Source organism: Sciurus carolinensis, chromosome 1 (assembly GCF_902686445.1).
Source record: "Sciurus carolinensis chromosome 1, mSciCar1.2, whole genome shotgun sequence".
Taxonomy (NCBI): Eukaryota; Metazoa; Chordata; class Mammalia; order Rodentia; family Sciuridae; genus Sciurus; species Sciurus carolinensis.
In genome coordinates, this window is record NC_062213.1 from 39,372,885 (window position 1) to 39,389,319 (window position 16,435).

The 16,435-nt window shown below is 33.6% G+C and overlaps 1 protein-coding gene across 7 annotated transcripts in view; it reads right to left on the reverse strand.

Annotated features, from left to right (window-relative positions):
• Positions 1-16,435, reverse strand: part of Vps13b (vacuolar protein sorting 13 homolog B) — an 829,431-nt gene that overhangs the window by 694,985 nt on the left and 118,011 nt on the right. For all 7 annotated transcript variants that reach the window (XR_007108524.1, XR_007108523.1, XM_047551787.1 and 4 more), the window contains exons 13-14: positions 13,539-13,730; positions 6,581-6,750 (exon numbers count right to left, since the gene is read on the reverse strand). Coding sequence is in view for 5 of the 7 variants with exons in the window: in XM_047551787.1 (XP_047407743.1) it covers positions 6,581-6,750; positions 13,539-13,730 (362 nt within the window). In the remaining 2 variants the exon portion in view is untranslated. The remainder of the gene's footprint in view (positions 1-6,580; positions 6,751-13,538; positions 13,731-16,435) is intronic.

The following is a 16,435-nucleotide window of genomic DNA, read 5'->3' on the forward strand; positions in this document are numbered from 1 at the left end:
TTTAACAAATCATACATTTGTTTAACAGAAATGATATATTCAGTCGTGTGTGTATGTGTGTGTGTGTGTGTAGGCTTAGGTATGCTTACACATAAACAAAATGAATGATAGCAGTGATACAAGGGACAGGACAGTGGAAACCAGGGTTATTTGTTTCTATGAGAAACATGTGAGGTGGTAAGTGTTATTTGAATGTCGACACTGATTAGCTATTAACATATAATGCAAACTCTATGGCAAACACTAAAAAGACCAAAGGAGTATTAGAAATATGATAATAAAGGAGAGAAAATAGGAAACAGAAGTATATGAAATGTTACATTAAAACCAGAAAAAAATAAAAAGGATTGGGGATGTGGCTCATGCTAGGTGAGGACTCTATCACTGAGCTACAAACCCAGCCACCTAACAAATTTAAAAGAATAGAAATCATATTGAACCAACCTTGCATCCCTGGGATAAAACCCACTTGATCGTGGTGCACTATCTTTTTAATATATATTTGTATGCGATTTGCGAAAATTTTGTTGAGAATTTTTGCATCGATATTCATTAAGGATATTGGTCTGAAATTTTCTTTCCTCGATGTGTCTCTGTCTGGTTTAGGTATCAGGGTGATATTGGCTTCATAGAACGAGTTTGGTAGGGTTCCCTCCTCTTCTATTTCATGGAATACTTTGAGAAGTATTGGAATGAGCTCTTCTTTAAAGGTTTTGTAGAACTCGGCTGAGAACCCATCTGGTCCTGGACTTTTCTTTGTTGGTAGGCTTTTGATGACATCTTCTATTTCATTGCTTGAAATTGGTTTATTTAAGTTGTATATGTCCTCCTCGTTCAGTTTAGGTAGTTCATATGTCTCTAGAAATTTGTTGATGTCTTCAAGGTTTTCTGTTTTGTTGGAGTATAGATTTTCGAAATAGCTTCTAATTATGTTTTGTATTTCACTCGTGTCTGTTGTGATGTTTCCTTGTTCATTCCGAATTTTAGTAATTTGAGTTTTCTCCCTCTTTCTCTTTGTTAGTGTGGCTAAGGGTTTATCAATTTTATTTATTTTTTCAAAGAACCAACTATTTATTTTGTTAATTTTTCCAATTGTTTCTTTTGTTTCGATTTCGTTGATTTCGGCTCTGATTTTAACTATTTCCTGTCTTCTACTACTTTTGGTATTGGTCTGCTCTTCTTTTTCTAGTGCTTTGAGCTGTAGTGTTAAGTCGTTTATTTGTTGATTTCTACTTCTTTTTTTGAATGCACCCCATGAAATAAATCTTCCTCTAAGTACTGCTTTCATAGTGTCCCAGAGATTTTGATATGATGTGTCTTTGTTCTCGTTTACTTCTAAGAATTTTTTTATTTCCCTCCTGATGTCTTCTGTTATCCATTCATCATATAATAGTGTATTATTTAGTCTCCAGGTATTGGAGAAGTTTCTGTTTTTTATTCTGTCATTTACTTCTAATTTCAATCCATTATGATCTGATAGAGTACAAGGTAGTATCTCTATCTTCTTGTATTTGCTAACAGTAGCTTTGTGGCATAAAATATGGTCTATTTTAGAGAAGGATCCATGTGCTGCTGAGAAGAAAGTGTATTCGTTCTTTGTTGGATGGTATATTCTATATATGTCCATTAAGTCTAAATTGCTGATTGTGTTGTTGAGATCTATGGTTTCTTTATTCAATTTTTGTTTGGACGATCAATAAATGTCATTCACCATATCAACAGACTTAAAGTTAAGAATCACATGATTATTTCAATAGATGCAGAAAAAGCATTTGATAAAATACAGCATCCCTTCATGCTCAAAACACTAGAAAAAATTGGGGTAGTGGGAACATTCCTAAACATTATAAAGGCCATCTACGCTAAGCCCATGGCTAATATCATTCTAAATGGTGAAAAACTGAAAGCGTTCCCCCTAAAAACTGGAACAAGGCAGGGATGCCCTCTTTCACCGCTTCTATTCAACATCGTCCTTGAGACTCTAGCCAGAGCAATCAGACAAACCAAAGAAATTAAAGGGATACGAATAGGAAAAGAAGAACTCAAACTATCCCTATTCGCTGATGACATGATTATATATTTAGAGGAACCTGGAAATTCCACCAGAAAACTTTTAGAACTCATAAGTGAATTCAGTAAAGTAGCAGGTTACAAGATCAATGCTCATAAATCCAATGCATTTTTATACATAAGTGATGAATCTTCAGAAAGAGAAATTAGGAAAACTACCCCATTCACAATAGCATCGAAAAAAATAAAATACTTGGGAATCAATCTCACAAAAGAGGTGAAAGACCTCTACAATGAGAACTACAGAACACTAAAGAAAGAAATTCAAGAAAACCTTAGAAGATGGAAAGATCTCCCATGTTCCTGGATAGGCAGAATTAATATCGTCAAAATGGCTATACTACCTAAAGTGATATACAGATTCAATGCAATTCCAATTAAAATCCCAATGATGTACCTTGCAGAAATAGAGCAAGCAATTATGAAATTCATCTGGAGGAATAAAAAACCTAGAATAGCTAAAGCAATCCTCAGTAGCAAGAGCGAAGCAGGGGGTATTGCAATACCAGATCTTCAACTCTACTACAAAGCAATAGTAACAAAAACGGCATGGTATTGGTACCAAAATAGACAGGTAGATCAATGGTACAGAATAGAGGACATGGACACAAACCCAAATAAATACAATTTTCTCATACTAGACAAAGGTTCCAACAATATGCAATGGAGAAAAGATAGCCTCTTCAACAAATGGTGCTGGGAAAACTGGAAAACCATATGCAATAGAATGAAATTAAACCCCTATCTCTCACCCTACACAAAACTCAACTCAAAATGGATCAAGGACCTCGGAATCAGACCAGAGACCCTGCATCTTATAGAAGAAAAAGTAGGTCCAAATCTTCAACTTGTTGGCTCAGGATCAGATTTCCTTAACAGGACACCCATAGCACAAGAAATAAAAGCAAGAATCAACAACTGGGATAGATTCAAACTTAAAAGCTTTCTCTCAGCAAAGGAAACTATCAGAAATGTGAAGAGAGAGCCTACAGAGTGGGAGAATATCTTTGCCAACCATACCTCAGATAGAGCGCTAATTTCCAGAATCTATAAAGAACTCAAAAAACTCTACACAAAGAATACAAATAATCCAATCAACAAATGGGCTAAGGAAATGAACAGACACTTCACAGAAGAAGATGTACAAGTAATCAACAGATATATGAAAAAATGTTCAACATCCCTAGTAATAAGAGAAATGCAAATCAAAACTACCCTAAGATTTCATCTCACCCCAATTAGAATGGCGATTATAAAGAACACAAGCAACAATAGGTGCTGGCGAGGATGTGGTGAAAAAGGAACACTCATACATTGCTGGTGGGGTTGCAAATTAGTGCAGCCACTCTGGAAAGCAGTGTGGAGATTCCTCAGAAAGCTTGGAATGGAAACACCATTTGACCCAGCTATCCCACTCCTTGGCCTATACCCAAAGGACTTAAAATCAGCATACTACAGAGATACAGCCACATCAATGTTCATTGCTGCTCAATTCACCATAGCCAGATTGTGGAACCAACCTAGATGCCCTTCAGTTGATGAATGGATAAAGAAACTGTGGCATATATATACAATGGAATATTACTCCGCAATGAAGAATGATAAAATTATGGCATTTGTAGGCAAATGGTCGAAATTGGAGAATATCATGCTAAGTGAGATAAGCCAATCTCAAAAAACTAAAGGTCGAATGATCTCGCTGATAAGCGGATGAGGACATATAATGGGGGGTGGGAGGGGCTAGCATTAGGTTTAGGGTTAGGTTTAGAGTTAGGCTAAGGACAGCGGCAAGAATGAAGGAAAGAAGGACTGTGTAGAGGGAAAAGAGGGGTGGGAGGGGTGGGGGGAGGGGAAACATAAAATAAACATCATTACCCTATGTAAATGTAAAAAAATAAAAAAATTTAAAAAAAAAGAATAGAAATCATAAAATATCTGCTTTCAGAATACAACAGAATTAACTTAGAAATCAATAACAAAAACATAACTGGAAAATCCTCAAATACTTGGAGATTAAGTAATACATGGGTCAAAGGAAAAAAAAAAAAAAAAAACAAGAAAAATTTTTTAAAAATGCCCTGAATTAGATAAAAATGAAAACACAATTTATCAAAATTTGTGGGATGTAGTGAAAGCAGTACTCAGAGGGAAATCTCAGAATTGAATGCATATATTAGAAAAGAAGAAAATATAAAATCAATCACCTACACTTAAATTTTAGAAAAGTAGAACAGAAAGAACAAACTAAATCCAAAGCAAGCATAAAAAATAAGAACAGAAACCAATGAAATTGAAAATAGGAAATCAAGAGAAAATTAATGAAATCAAAAGCTGCTTCTCTAAAAAGGTTAATAAAAACTGATAAGGTTTTAGCCAAACTAAGAAAAAAACAAAGAGGACATAATTTATTAATATCAGAGCCAGGTGCCTGTAATTCCAGCAACTTGGGATGTTAAGACAGGAGGATCAGAGTTTGAGGACAGCCTCAGAAACTTAGTGAGACCCTCAGCAACTTAGTGAGACCCTGTCTCAAAATTAAAAAAAGGACTGGGGATATAGCTGGGTGGTAAAGCACCCCTGGGTTCAATTCCCTGTACCAAAACAAAAAAATGAGTTATTAATACCAGAAATGAAAGATATATCATTAAAAACCATGAACATTAAGAGATTAACAAAGAAATACTATAAACAACTCTACACCTACCAATTTAATATTTAGATAAAATGAGCCAATTCCTTAAAAGACACAAAATGATTACGTTGGGTTTAGTGATGACTTTAAGATATGACTCTAAAAACACATTTTATAAAAGGAAAAATTAGTAAGCTGAACCTAAGTAAAATTAAATTTTCTGACATATAAAAGATACTCATCAGAACGAGAAGATAAGCCACAGATTAAGGGTAAATATTTGCAATGACACACACATTTGATAAATGACTATTATCCAACATATATAGTAAACTCTTACATGTTAATATTAAGAAAACACGCCCTTTAAATATGCAATAGATTTAAAGAGACATATCACCAAAGAAGATATACAAATAAGCATATGAAAAAATTCTTCATATCATATGATATCAGGAAATTCAAGTTAAAACAAGATTAATTCCACACCTATTAGAATGGCAACACCAAATGCTGGCAGGGATATGGAGCAACAGGAGTGCTCATTCATTGCTAGTGAGTATGCAAAATCATATTATCACATCAAGAGACAGTTCAGCAGTTTCTTTAAAAACTAAACATACTCTTACCATATAATCCAGCAATTGCCCCTTGGTATGTACTCAAAGGAGTTAAAAATATTCAAGTACATAAAAACCTGCATAGTCATGTTTAATAACAGCTGTATTAATAACTGCCAAACCTTGGAAGCAAAAAACATCTTTCAGTAGATAAGTGGAAAATAAACTGTGATAAATCTAAACAATGGAATATTACTTAGAAGTGAGCTTTAAAATCACTAAAAAGACACTGAAGACATCTAATCGCATAGAGTGAAAGAAAAAAATCTGAAAAGGTCACATATTGTAAGATTCTAACTATAAGGCAGTCTAACAATAAGGCATTCTAACTATACAGTATTCTGGAAAAAATACACCAGGAAAAAGATCAGTGATTTTCAGTGATGAGGGTGAAAGAAGTATGAACAGGAGTACAGATTTTTAGGTTAGTGAAACTTCAATGTGATAGATATCATTATGGGAGACACATGCATTATACAGTTGTCAAAACCCACAGAATGTAAACAATAGTGAACCCTAAAGTCAATTGAGGACTTAGGGTGATAATGATGTTCCAAGGGAAGTTCAGTAATTATAATAAATTTACCACTCCAGTGGGGAAGGGTGATCATGAGGGAAGCCATCCAAATGTATGGACAGAAAGTATATGGGAAATCTCTGTACCTTCTACTCAATTTTGATGTGATCCTAAACTGCTCTAAAAAATAAAGTCTATTTTTGAAAAGTTGGGAGATAACAAAAATGGAAATGACAGGAAATACTGACATGTCAATTTTCTCCAATGAAATTTTCTCCAAACGCAATAATCATTAGTGGTCCATACAGAGCAAATATTTTACAAAATGAAATTAATAAACTAATGCCTCATATTTACTTCTCTGCCATATTCTTTCCCCTTTTTTCATTTTTTTGTTTGTTTGTTTTTTGTTTTAACCAGGGATTGAACCCAGGGGTACTTTAACCACTGAATCACATCCTCAGCACCCCCCCTTTTATTTTTTTGAGACAGGTTCTCACTAAATTGCTTAGGGAATCACTAAGTTACTGAGGCTGGCCTTCAATTTTCAATCCTCCTGCCTCAGCCTCCTAAGTCACTGGGATCACCAGTGTGCCCTACTGCACGTGGTTATAGTTACTTACTAAGAATTACCAATCAGTTACATTGCCTTCACTCCATGATAGATAAAGATATAAGAAATTTTATTTAGTAACGACATACATGCATACATGAGGGGGGAAAAGTAAACTGTAATTATACCTTTCCTCCTATAATGACAGGAAGCAAACAATCCAGCAAGTTGAACTCAGCCATGAAAATTGTACAGGTACATTTGAGGAGAGTAACACTTGTATGTCGAGTAGGAATATATTCCTCCAAAGAAGCCACTTCATCAGGATTCAGTATTGTTTCATTTTCATCCTTCATTTCTAAAATGAAAAATGACCTTTAATGAAGCATATTTTTAAATACCTAATATTCTTAAACAATTGAAAAGTGAACTAATGAGTTCCAAAATTTTAGGCGAAATTCTATTTTTTCTTTTCAACAAAGAAGCAACTCTAAGTTACTTAAGAATGTCATATAAATTACTCTGTTACTCTGCTATAACAAAATTAACTAATTTTTAAAATATTTGGTCATGTTATTTCCATTTCTGCTTTTTTTAAATGCTTTTTAGTGCATTATAGTTATAGGTAATAGTGGAGTCCATTTTGACATTAATTGAACATGTATGAAATACAATTTGCTCTCTTTTGGTCCCCAGTAGTTCCTCCTCCCTCTCCTTGCTCCTGTTCCTCTACTGATCTTCCCTCTATTTACTGTGTTCTTTTAATTAGTGTGTTGTAAATATATAGGTAAAATTCACTGTCCCAGCACCAAAAAAAGAAAATTCACTGCAGTTTACTCATGTACATTCATGTATTTACACAGTATAATTTGGTCAATTTTGTTTTGCCCTTCTTTCCTTTTCCTGTTCCTCTTTCCTCCTTGTCCTTTACAAATTGATCTATTTTCATGAAATGCACCCCACCTCCAACCTTTTCCTTATTTTGGACTAGCTTCCACAAGAGAAAAAACATTCATCCTTTGACTTTCTGAGACTATTTCACTTAGCATGACACACTCCAATTCCACTCATTTACTGGCAAAAGTCATAATTTCATTCTTCTTTATGGCAAAAAATGTTCTTTGTATATATAATATTTTCTTTATCCATTCATCTGTTGATGGACACCTGGGCTGGTTTCATGACTCAGTTATGGTAAATTGTGCTGCTGTAAACATTGATTGATGTGTCTGTATCACTATAGGCTGATTTTAATTCTTTTGGACAAATACCAAAAAGTTGGATGGCTGGGTTATATGAGTTATATGGTGGTTTATTCCTAATCTATTGTGGAGATCTACAATGCTTCCAAAGTGGTTATGCTAATTTGCAATACATGCATGAGGGTACCTTTTCCCCGACATCCTCACAAGAATTCACTATTTTTTGTATTCTTGATTATTGCAATTCTAACTGGAATGAGAAAATTTCAGTGTAGTTCTGATTTGCATATCCCTCTTTGGTACAGATGTAGAACATTTTTTTGTATATTTGCTCTTCATTTGTATTCTTTTGAAAAATGCCTGTTTAGTTCTTTTCTCCATTTATTTCCTGGGTTGGGTTTTTTCCCCAGGGTTAATTTTGTTGTTGTTTTGTTCACTTCCTGGGAATTAACCCCCTTTTGTAGGAGTAGCAGGCAAAGATTTTCGTAAGCTCTATCTTTAGTTTTGCTGTGCAGAAGCTTGTTAATCTGATACTTTCCCATTTATTGATTCTTGGTTTTATTTCTTCAGGTTTAGGAGTCTTGTTAACGAAGTTGGTGCCTATGTCAATATGTTGTCACACTGACCCTATGTTTTTTTCTAGGAATTGCAAAGTTTCTGGCCTAATTCCTAGGTCTAATTTTGATTTGCTTTGAAATGACTTGATTTTAATTTCAGGTTGAATTCAGATCAAATTTGAATTGACTTTTGTGCAAGAAACTAACCAAATACTCATCAACATTAATGTGGATAAATAAGTTATAATATACAATAGAAACTTACACTGCAATAAGAACAAATCTCATAAACATAATATGAGCTAAAGTCTGAGACAAAAGGGTACATATCATGTAATTCCATTTATGAATTCTAAATAAACAAAACTAAATTGATGATGTAAGTAAGTGTAGTGGTTACTCTTTAAGACATAATATTTGGTAAGAAGAGGATTTTTGAAGAGTTGCTAAGTTTTTATTTCCTGATCAATTAATTAAATAGATGTGGTTAGTATGAAAATTTCACAGCACTCTATCCTTAAGTTTTGTGTACCTTCCAGTATTTATTTATATATATATATATATATTTCAATACAAAGATAAGGAAAAAAGAATACAGGATTAAGTGCTAATAACTTAAAATTTAATACATATGCACTCAAAAATATATGTTTATGAATATACAGGAAGCTCTCACTATCCTCAGTACTATTGTGAAAGAATCTGTTCTCAGTTATGGTTCAAATATCAAATGCCAATTTATATTAACTAAGTAATTGCATAAATTACAAACTTATAGTTCTTTAGTCTACAAATCATTAGGTAAATAATAAATGAGCATCCTGATCAAAAAACAATAACGTCACTTCTCTTAGTTTTGTCAGGTTTACATTGTGGTTACAGTACAACTGCTACTGAGCTCAGGATAAGATGGCAAAGTAGTTGTATTGCCTAACTGCCACTGATAAACCTACATAACTTTTTTTTAAAAAATGAATAATCCAAACAGAAATATAAAAAAGTGCTGCAAAGAAAACAAAAATTGGTAACAATGGAAGTGAAATTCTAATTGAACATAAATGGAAAAATAGAAGACGTAACCTTGGAAGTATCAACACTGGACCATTTCTAAAGACTTGAAGAGAATTCAGTAAAAACAAACACGACATAACAAGGTGATAAAAAGAATGAGGATGTCTCAAAGTGACACAAGCAAGTTCATAAGTTCTCATTAAAGGGAAATATAAACTCTGAGGTTTTCAAGAAACTGTAAGTATATAGCACAAAATAATGGACTCTTATCCAAATGTAGAAAGCAGTTATGACAATTTATCAAGGCATAGGAAAGACAGTTCATATTTTAGGTTATACCAGAACGATAAGAACTATTCAAACAACTCATTAAATTTTTCCCACAAACTTATTTTTAAAGTTTACTTTTATAATTCTTTACTATTCCTTTTAGATTTTTCACTTTTCTATATGTTTATAACCTATAATGAGTTTTGAGGGGGCTGAGGTTGTGACTCACTGGTAGAGCACTTGCCTAGCATATGTGAGGCACTGGGTTTGATTCTCAGCACCACATATTAAAAAAATGAATAAAATAAAGGTCCATCTTTGAATGTTTTGACAAAAATTTCTAAAGGTTTTGTGATAATTCTACTTTTTCCCCAATTATTAAGATCATTTTGCATGGTAATTTTTATAGTTCCAAACTACTACAGAACATGAGGACTGCTTATATATGAAACTAATATCACCTGTTTTTTTTTAATTGAATATTACATTCTTTAGATGACCAACTGCTTCAAACGAAGACTAGTTATATGTATGACATAATTCCATTGTAGCAGAGATTGCCAATTACCTTGGAGTAGTTACTGCTTCCTTTTGAAGTTAGCAATAAAACTCTCTGAATTTAACTAAAGTAAATTAGTTCTTCTACAGATTACCTTGTAGTTATATGCACATGTCACTCACCATTTTGGTTAGTGGAATGACAAAATCATTTCCTTAAAATAAAACTACATACATACCATTTTCTTCTGTCCTCCCTTCTTGCTGATTAAAATTAAATATTGTAATGGTGAGCCAACACTGATCACTACTCTACATCACTAGCTCTAAGATAAAAATAAAAGAGTTATTAGTAGAGGTTGGGAAGGGTGGGGGAGAGGGTGGATAAAGCAAGGTTAGACAGCAGGTACCAAAACAGAGGCAGATACAAAGAATAAGGTCTGATGCTCCAGACACGAAGGGATGGCTATAGTTCACAATAACCTATAAAGTATTTAATGATGATCTAGAAGAAATGAGTTTGAAGTCCTCAAACATAAAGATATGGTAAGGAGAGAGAAATACTAAAATCACCCAGATTATGTAAGTGCATGATGTATGCACGTGTTAAAATATCACAAGCCAGATACAGTACAACAAATACAGAATGTTCTAAGTGATATCTACTTAGGTGTATAACTAACCCAATAGAGGAAAGACTATCATAACAACAAATAGTGCTTACTGGAGCAACTGGAAATGAAAAGGCAAATAAATATCTATCTACCTATAACATATTCCTTATGGAAAAAAAAGAATTCAAAGTAGATCAAATTTACATATAAAATGAAAAATTATAAAAGTTTTAGAAGAAATAAACAATCCAATTAAAAATGGGCGAAAGAAATAAACAGATGTTTCACTGAGTGAAAAAAATATAATGCAAAGGAGCACATGAAGAGGTTTTCAACGTCATCAGTCAATGAAGAAATGCTACTTAAAACTACAATGAGATTGCAGACTGTTAGTTAAAACTACATACGTATCAGAATGACTAAAATAAAGACTGACAATACCAAATAGTGGGAAGATGTAAAGAAACTGGATCACTCATTCATTGCTGATGGAAATGTAAAATGGTACAGTTGCTCCTGAAAACAACGTGGTAGTTTTTTTTCAAAAATTAAATATACAACTATTAAATCACCTAGAAATTGCACAGTTGGGTATATATCCTAAAGAAATGAAATTTGATGTTCTCACAAACACCAGTGCATAATTACTAAGACCAGCTTTATTTGTACTAGCCCAGAAACAGACTCATTCCAAATGTCCTTCAGTGAATTCACAAACTTTAGTAAACACATACAATTTAACACTACTCATCAATAAAAATAAACCACTGATACAAGCAACAGCTTATATAAATCTCCAGAGAATTACACTTTAGCAAAATAAGCCAATCCCAGAAACTTATATACTGAATGATTCCACTTATATAATGCTTATGAAATGATAAAATTCTAGAAATGGATCACGTTAATAATTTCAGGGATTAGGGATAAAGGAAGAGAGAGGGACAAGATAGATGGATGAGGCTGTAACGCAACACAAGGAACCTTTATAGTGTTGGAATTGTTCATTTTGAATGTGGTCAGGGACAGACAAATCTACACAGCTGATAAAATTGTATACACTTAACACACACACACACACACACACACACACACACACACAAATGAGTACAAGTAAAACTGGGAAGAGCCAATTTTTTAAAATAATGAATAATGTACATTGACTCTGGTAATTACTATTAAAGTAGTAAGTTAATAACTTCCTTACTCAAGATTTTCCAATGATTCCATCACATTTAGAATAAAATTCAAGGGCACCTTTTAATAGCTCAGCTGATAGAAGACTGTCGACTGAACAGGCATCTATAGAATAAAATCCAAATTCCTTTGACCCTGAGGTCTAACAGAGTGATGTCTACCTCTCTGACTTACCAGTATTTATTATGGTCCACATATTATAGCCTGCTTTTCTCCTTTTATAAGCTGCCAAATGTCCCTACCTTAAGGTTTGCTTAAACTCTCTTTTCTCAGGCAACTGCAAGACTCACTTCCTTACACATTCATGGGTCAGTTCATATATAAACTCTTCAGAGATGACTTTCCTAGCTACCTAACTACAACAGGTCTCCTCTTCCTCTGCCTTTAGCACTCTAACCCTACCTTCTTTTATTTTATTCTCATAGCACTTACCAATGTCCAAAATAATATGCTTACTGTTCACTCTGTCCAACCCATTAGGATATAAGGACAGAGATTTCATTTCATATATTTTACCTGCCACAGTATCCTAGTACACAGAAGAGTATCTGGCATGACATAGGTATTTGGTAAGTTACAATCCACAAAGGCATGAACATGTCAAACACCGTGCACTAGGCACTATCCTTTTTACAAGCAGTTTTTACATGCAATCTCATTTTGTGCTCACAACAATATTTGGACATAAACCCTACTATTTTTCATCAGTTAGTATAACAGTAAGGTTGCTGTGTAAAAAGTAAAATAGAAGTTTCAACAAAAAACACAAGTTTATTTCTCTTACACAACAACTAGTCTAAGGGACATGGTGCTACCACAGTACTAAGGACCTAGGTTCTTTTTACCTTGCTGCTTTGTCGTCCTTAGCCCTGCAGCTTTAGCTCAAGGTCTAGGACGGCAGCTCCAGTTCCTGCTTTTATATTTATTTTTCAAAAGAAGAAAAGGGAGAAGGAAAAAGAGTATACTTTTTTCCATTTAAAATCATGACCCAAAACTCCAAACATATGAAGTTTATTTCCCATCATAATAGTCAGAATATGGTCATACAAGTATACCCAGAATGTAAAATATTTACTTCCATTACAGAAGTTTCTATTATAAAAATGAGAAAAATGGACATTGGGAAGACAATTAACCACCTCTCTCATAATAATTGAACATAAGACAGAGAAAGAGAAATGGCAGACCAGAAATGTTCATTAAATTTTCTAAGGTTATTAAAAAGTAGGGTTCAGATTTCAAGTCAGCCTGACTCCATAGGCAAAGTTCTTCACTACTATTGTATATTCCTTCATTACTATATTCTGTTCTATTCTACTCAAGAGCTTTATTTTATTAACAAGGAATTTATACTTTACAAAATTGATAACCACATGTTCATACCATGTACAAAAAACCTAGTTATATAAAAAAATTCCTTTTTACTAGTAGTACCAACATTTTCTTAAATGTTAAATATGTATTTTTAGAAACCATGTTCATATCTGGCTCTTAGACTCCATTAATGTGAAAAATAATGATCATAATTCACAAGTATACACTGGAATGGGCCTCAAAAGGATATGACAATTAAATACCTGCAAATAAAATACTGATGCAAGTACTGATGATTTCCAAATTTTTTCCTCTCCTAGAACTTGCATACACAAGTATATTCTCTAAATTGACAGAATACATAAAAGTCCTTGCTGACAAGCAAAGTATACTAAAGATGGAAAGTTAGCAAAACAGGACAAACTGGAGTACATAATCATTCAAATCAACTAGCATAGATTCAGAATTAAACCAAAAACAAACCTGGTTTTAGCCTGCTATATGGTTCATATTCATGTTCCAAGGCACAAACAATCATTTTCAAAATCCTATGTACTGCACTGCTATCCAAGCGAAAATCAAGGGGACCTACAACAAGAGTTTTCGTAGACTTCTCTTGAACTGTTCCCAAATCTTCATTTCTCCCTGAAGTAAAGTCTTGTTGAATTGCAGAACCTATAAGAAGTCCAACTTTATATTAGTAATTTAAGCATCAATCAGATATACAAGTATATATTTTAATATTATACTTTTATCTTTTAGTTTATTATAGCTAAATGCCTAAAAAGCATTTCTCAATCAGCTAGATACACAGAGCCCTCATTATTTATCTTTATATCCATGTACATTCCTGTTATCTAATGTTACAACAAGGGCTATAGTCCTTCTTAGAAATTACTCTATAAAACCTAAAGATCTTAGATCCATCATATTTTATTTTTGTTTTTTGGGGGGTACAGAAGATTGAACTCAGGGGCACTCAATCACTGAGCCACATCCATAGTCCTATTTTTTTTTTTTTTTTACTTTTTATATAGAGACAGGGTCTCGCTGAATTGCTTAGGGCCTGGCTAAGTTGCTGAGGCTGGCTTTGAACTCGTGATCCTCCTAACTCAGCCTCCCTAGTTAACACGCCCAGCAGATCCATTGTTTTTTAACTAGAGACACTTTGGAGGAAATTGCACTTTACTACAATTTATCTTCAAGTGTCACTGAAAATTAGTTTAACATTATATGTTCATGAGAGACCTTGAGGGTAATGTATCAAACATTAAAATTAATGTTGTTACCTGCAATCAAACATTCCAGAATAAAACTATTGTGACCTTGCTCCATGATGCAGAGTCCTATATCCCTGTATCCTTCATCTGCCCTTATACTAAAGAGGAACAAAAGGTTTTCTAAAGAAATCTTGATTCTAGCTACAGACAAATCTTGTTATCTAATATGTACTCTTCTTTTATCACACATCTGATATAAATATACAAATTTGTTATTATATGTGACAATATAAAATTTTTAATTCTTAAGCCATTTTGTTTATTCAAAGAGGAAAATAAGGCTCTCCAGCATTAACAAACGTTTAGAATCTAGAAAACCCTAATAAATACAAAAAGTCTGTACCTATACCTTCTAATAACAAAAATACAAAGAATACAGTTAATCCTTAGTGTCAGCATGGATGAAATTTATTACTTTTTTACTTACTAAGATGACTCAGCAGGCAGAAATTTTTTAAGGTGACTATGTAATACAAATATAAAATCAGTAAGCCCATGCACAGACTTACATGTCAATTAAAACATACAAAGTTACCACACACACCTCAGATACAGCATCTCCAGGATATATAAAGAACTCAAAAAAACTTAACAACAACAACAAAAAATAACCTAATCAATAAATGGATTAAGGAACTGAACACATTACAGAAGATGAAATACAATTGATGAAGAAACATATGGAAAAATGTTCATCATCTTTTGCAATTAGAGAAATGCAAATCAAAACTGCTCTAAGATTTCATATCATTCCAGTCAATATGGCAATTATCAAGAATACAAATAATAATAAGTGTTGGCGAGAATGTGGGGAAAAAGGTACACTCATACATTGCTGATAGAACTGCAGACTGGTGCAACCACTAAGGAAAGCAGATGGAGATTACTCAGAAAACTTGGAATGAACCCACCATTTGACCCAGTTATCCCACTCCTCGGTTTATACCCAAAGGACTTAAAATCAGCATACTACAATGATACAGCTACACCAATGTTAACAGCACCTCAATTCACAATAGCTATATTATGGAACCAACCTATAGGCCCTTCAATAGATGAATGGATAAAGAAACCGTGGTACATGTACGCAATGGACTATTACTCAGCCATAAAGAAGAATAAAATTATGGCATCTGCAGGTAAATGGATGGAGTTGGAGAATATGCTAAGTGAAATAAGTCAATCCCAAAAAACCAAAGGTCGAAAGTTTTCTCTGGTAAGTAGATGCTAATACATACATAATGGGCGAGGGGGGGGGGGGGTAAGGGAAGAAAGGAAGAACACTGGATTGTGTAGAGGGAAATGAGGGGTGGGGAGGGGGCAGGAGAAAGGAAAGATGGTTGAATGAGACAAACATCATTACCCTATGTACATGCATGATTACAAGAACAGTGAGACTCTACATCGTATACAACCAGAGAAATGAAAAGTTGTACCCCATTTGTGTACAATGAATCAAAAAAAAGTACAAAGTTAATCTTACACATACTTCTGATATGCATATTTAATACTGACACATAGAAATCAAGTATAAATAACACCATTCACATCTACCGTAAAAGGTGATGGGAATTAAAAAGCTAATACATGTAATACACTTAAAACAGAACTCTGCATTTAAATCCAATAAATATTAGCTATTATTATCACCCTCATCCCTATACAAGTGATTACAGGTTCACAAAAAGAAACATGAACGTTTAAATATAGTTACCTAAAAGCAAAAAAGGAAAAAATAAAAAGTGAAAAAAAATGAAGACGCATTTAAAGTACATTGATATTCACAAAGGAATAGTGGAATTTTGTTATTTTCTGGGAAAAAATAAAAAGGTCAGCTCAGCTTGTAAAATTAAGAAAACAGATGTTGCTGGGCACAGTGGAAGCTCAGGTGGCTAAGGCAGGAGTTCAAAGCCAGCCTCTGCAACAGAGAGGTGCTAAGCAACTCAGTGAGACCCTGTCTCTAAATAAATTCAAAATATGGTTGGAGATGTGGCTCCATAGTGAGTTCAATCCCTGGTACCCAAAAAAAAAATTTTTTTTAAAGTGGATGGAATCAAGACAGATTTTGGAGAAGAAATTCAACCAAAAATAGAAAACGAC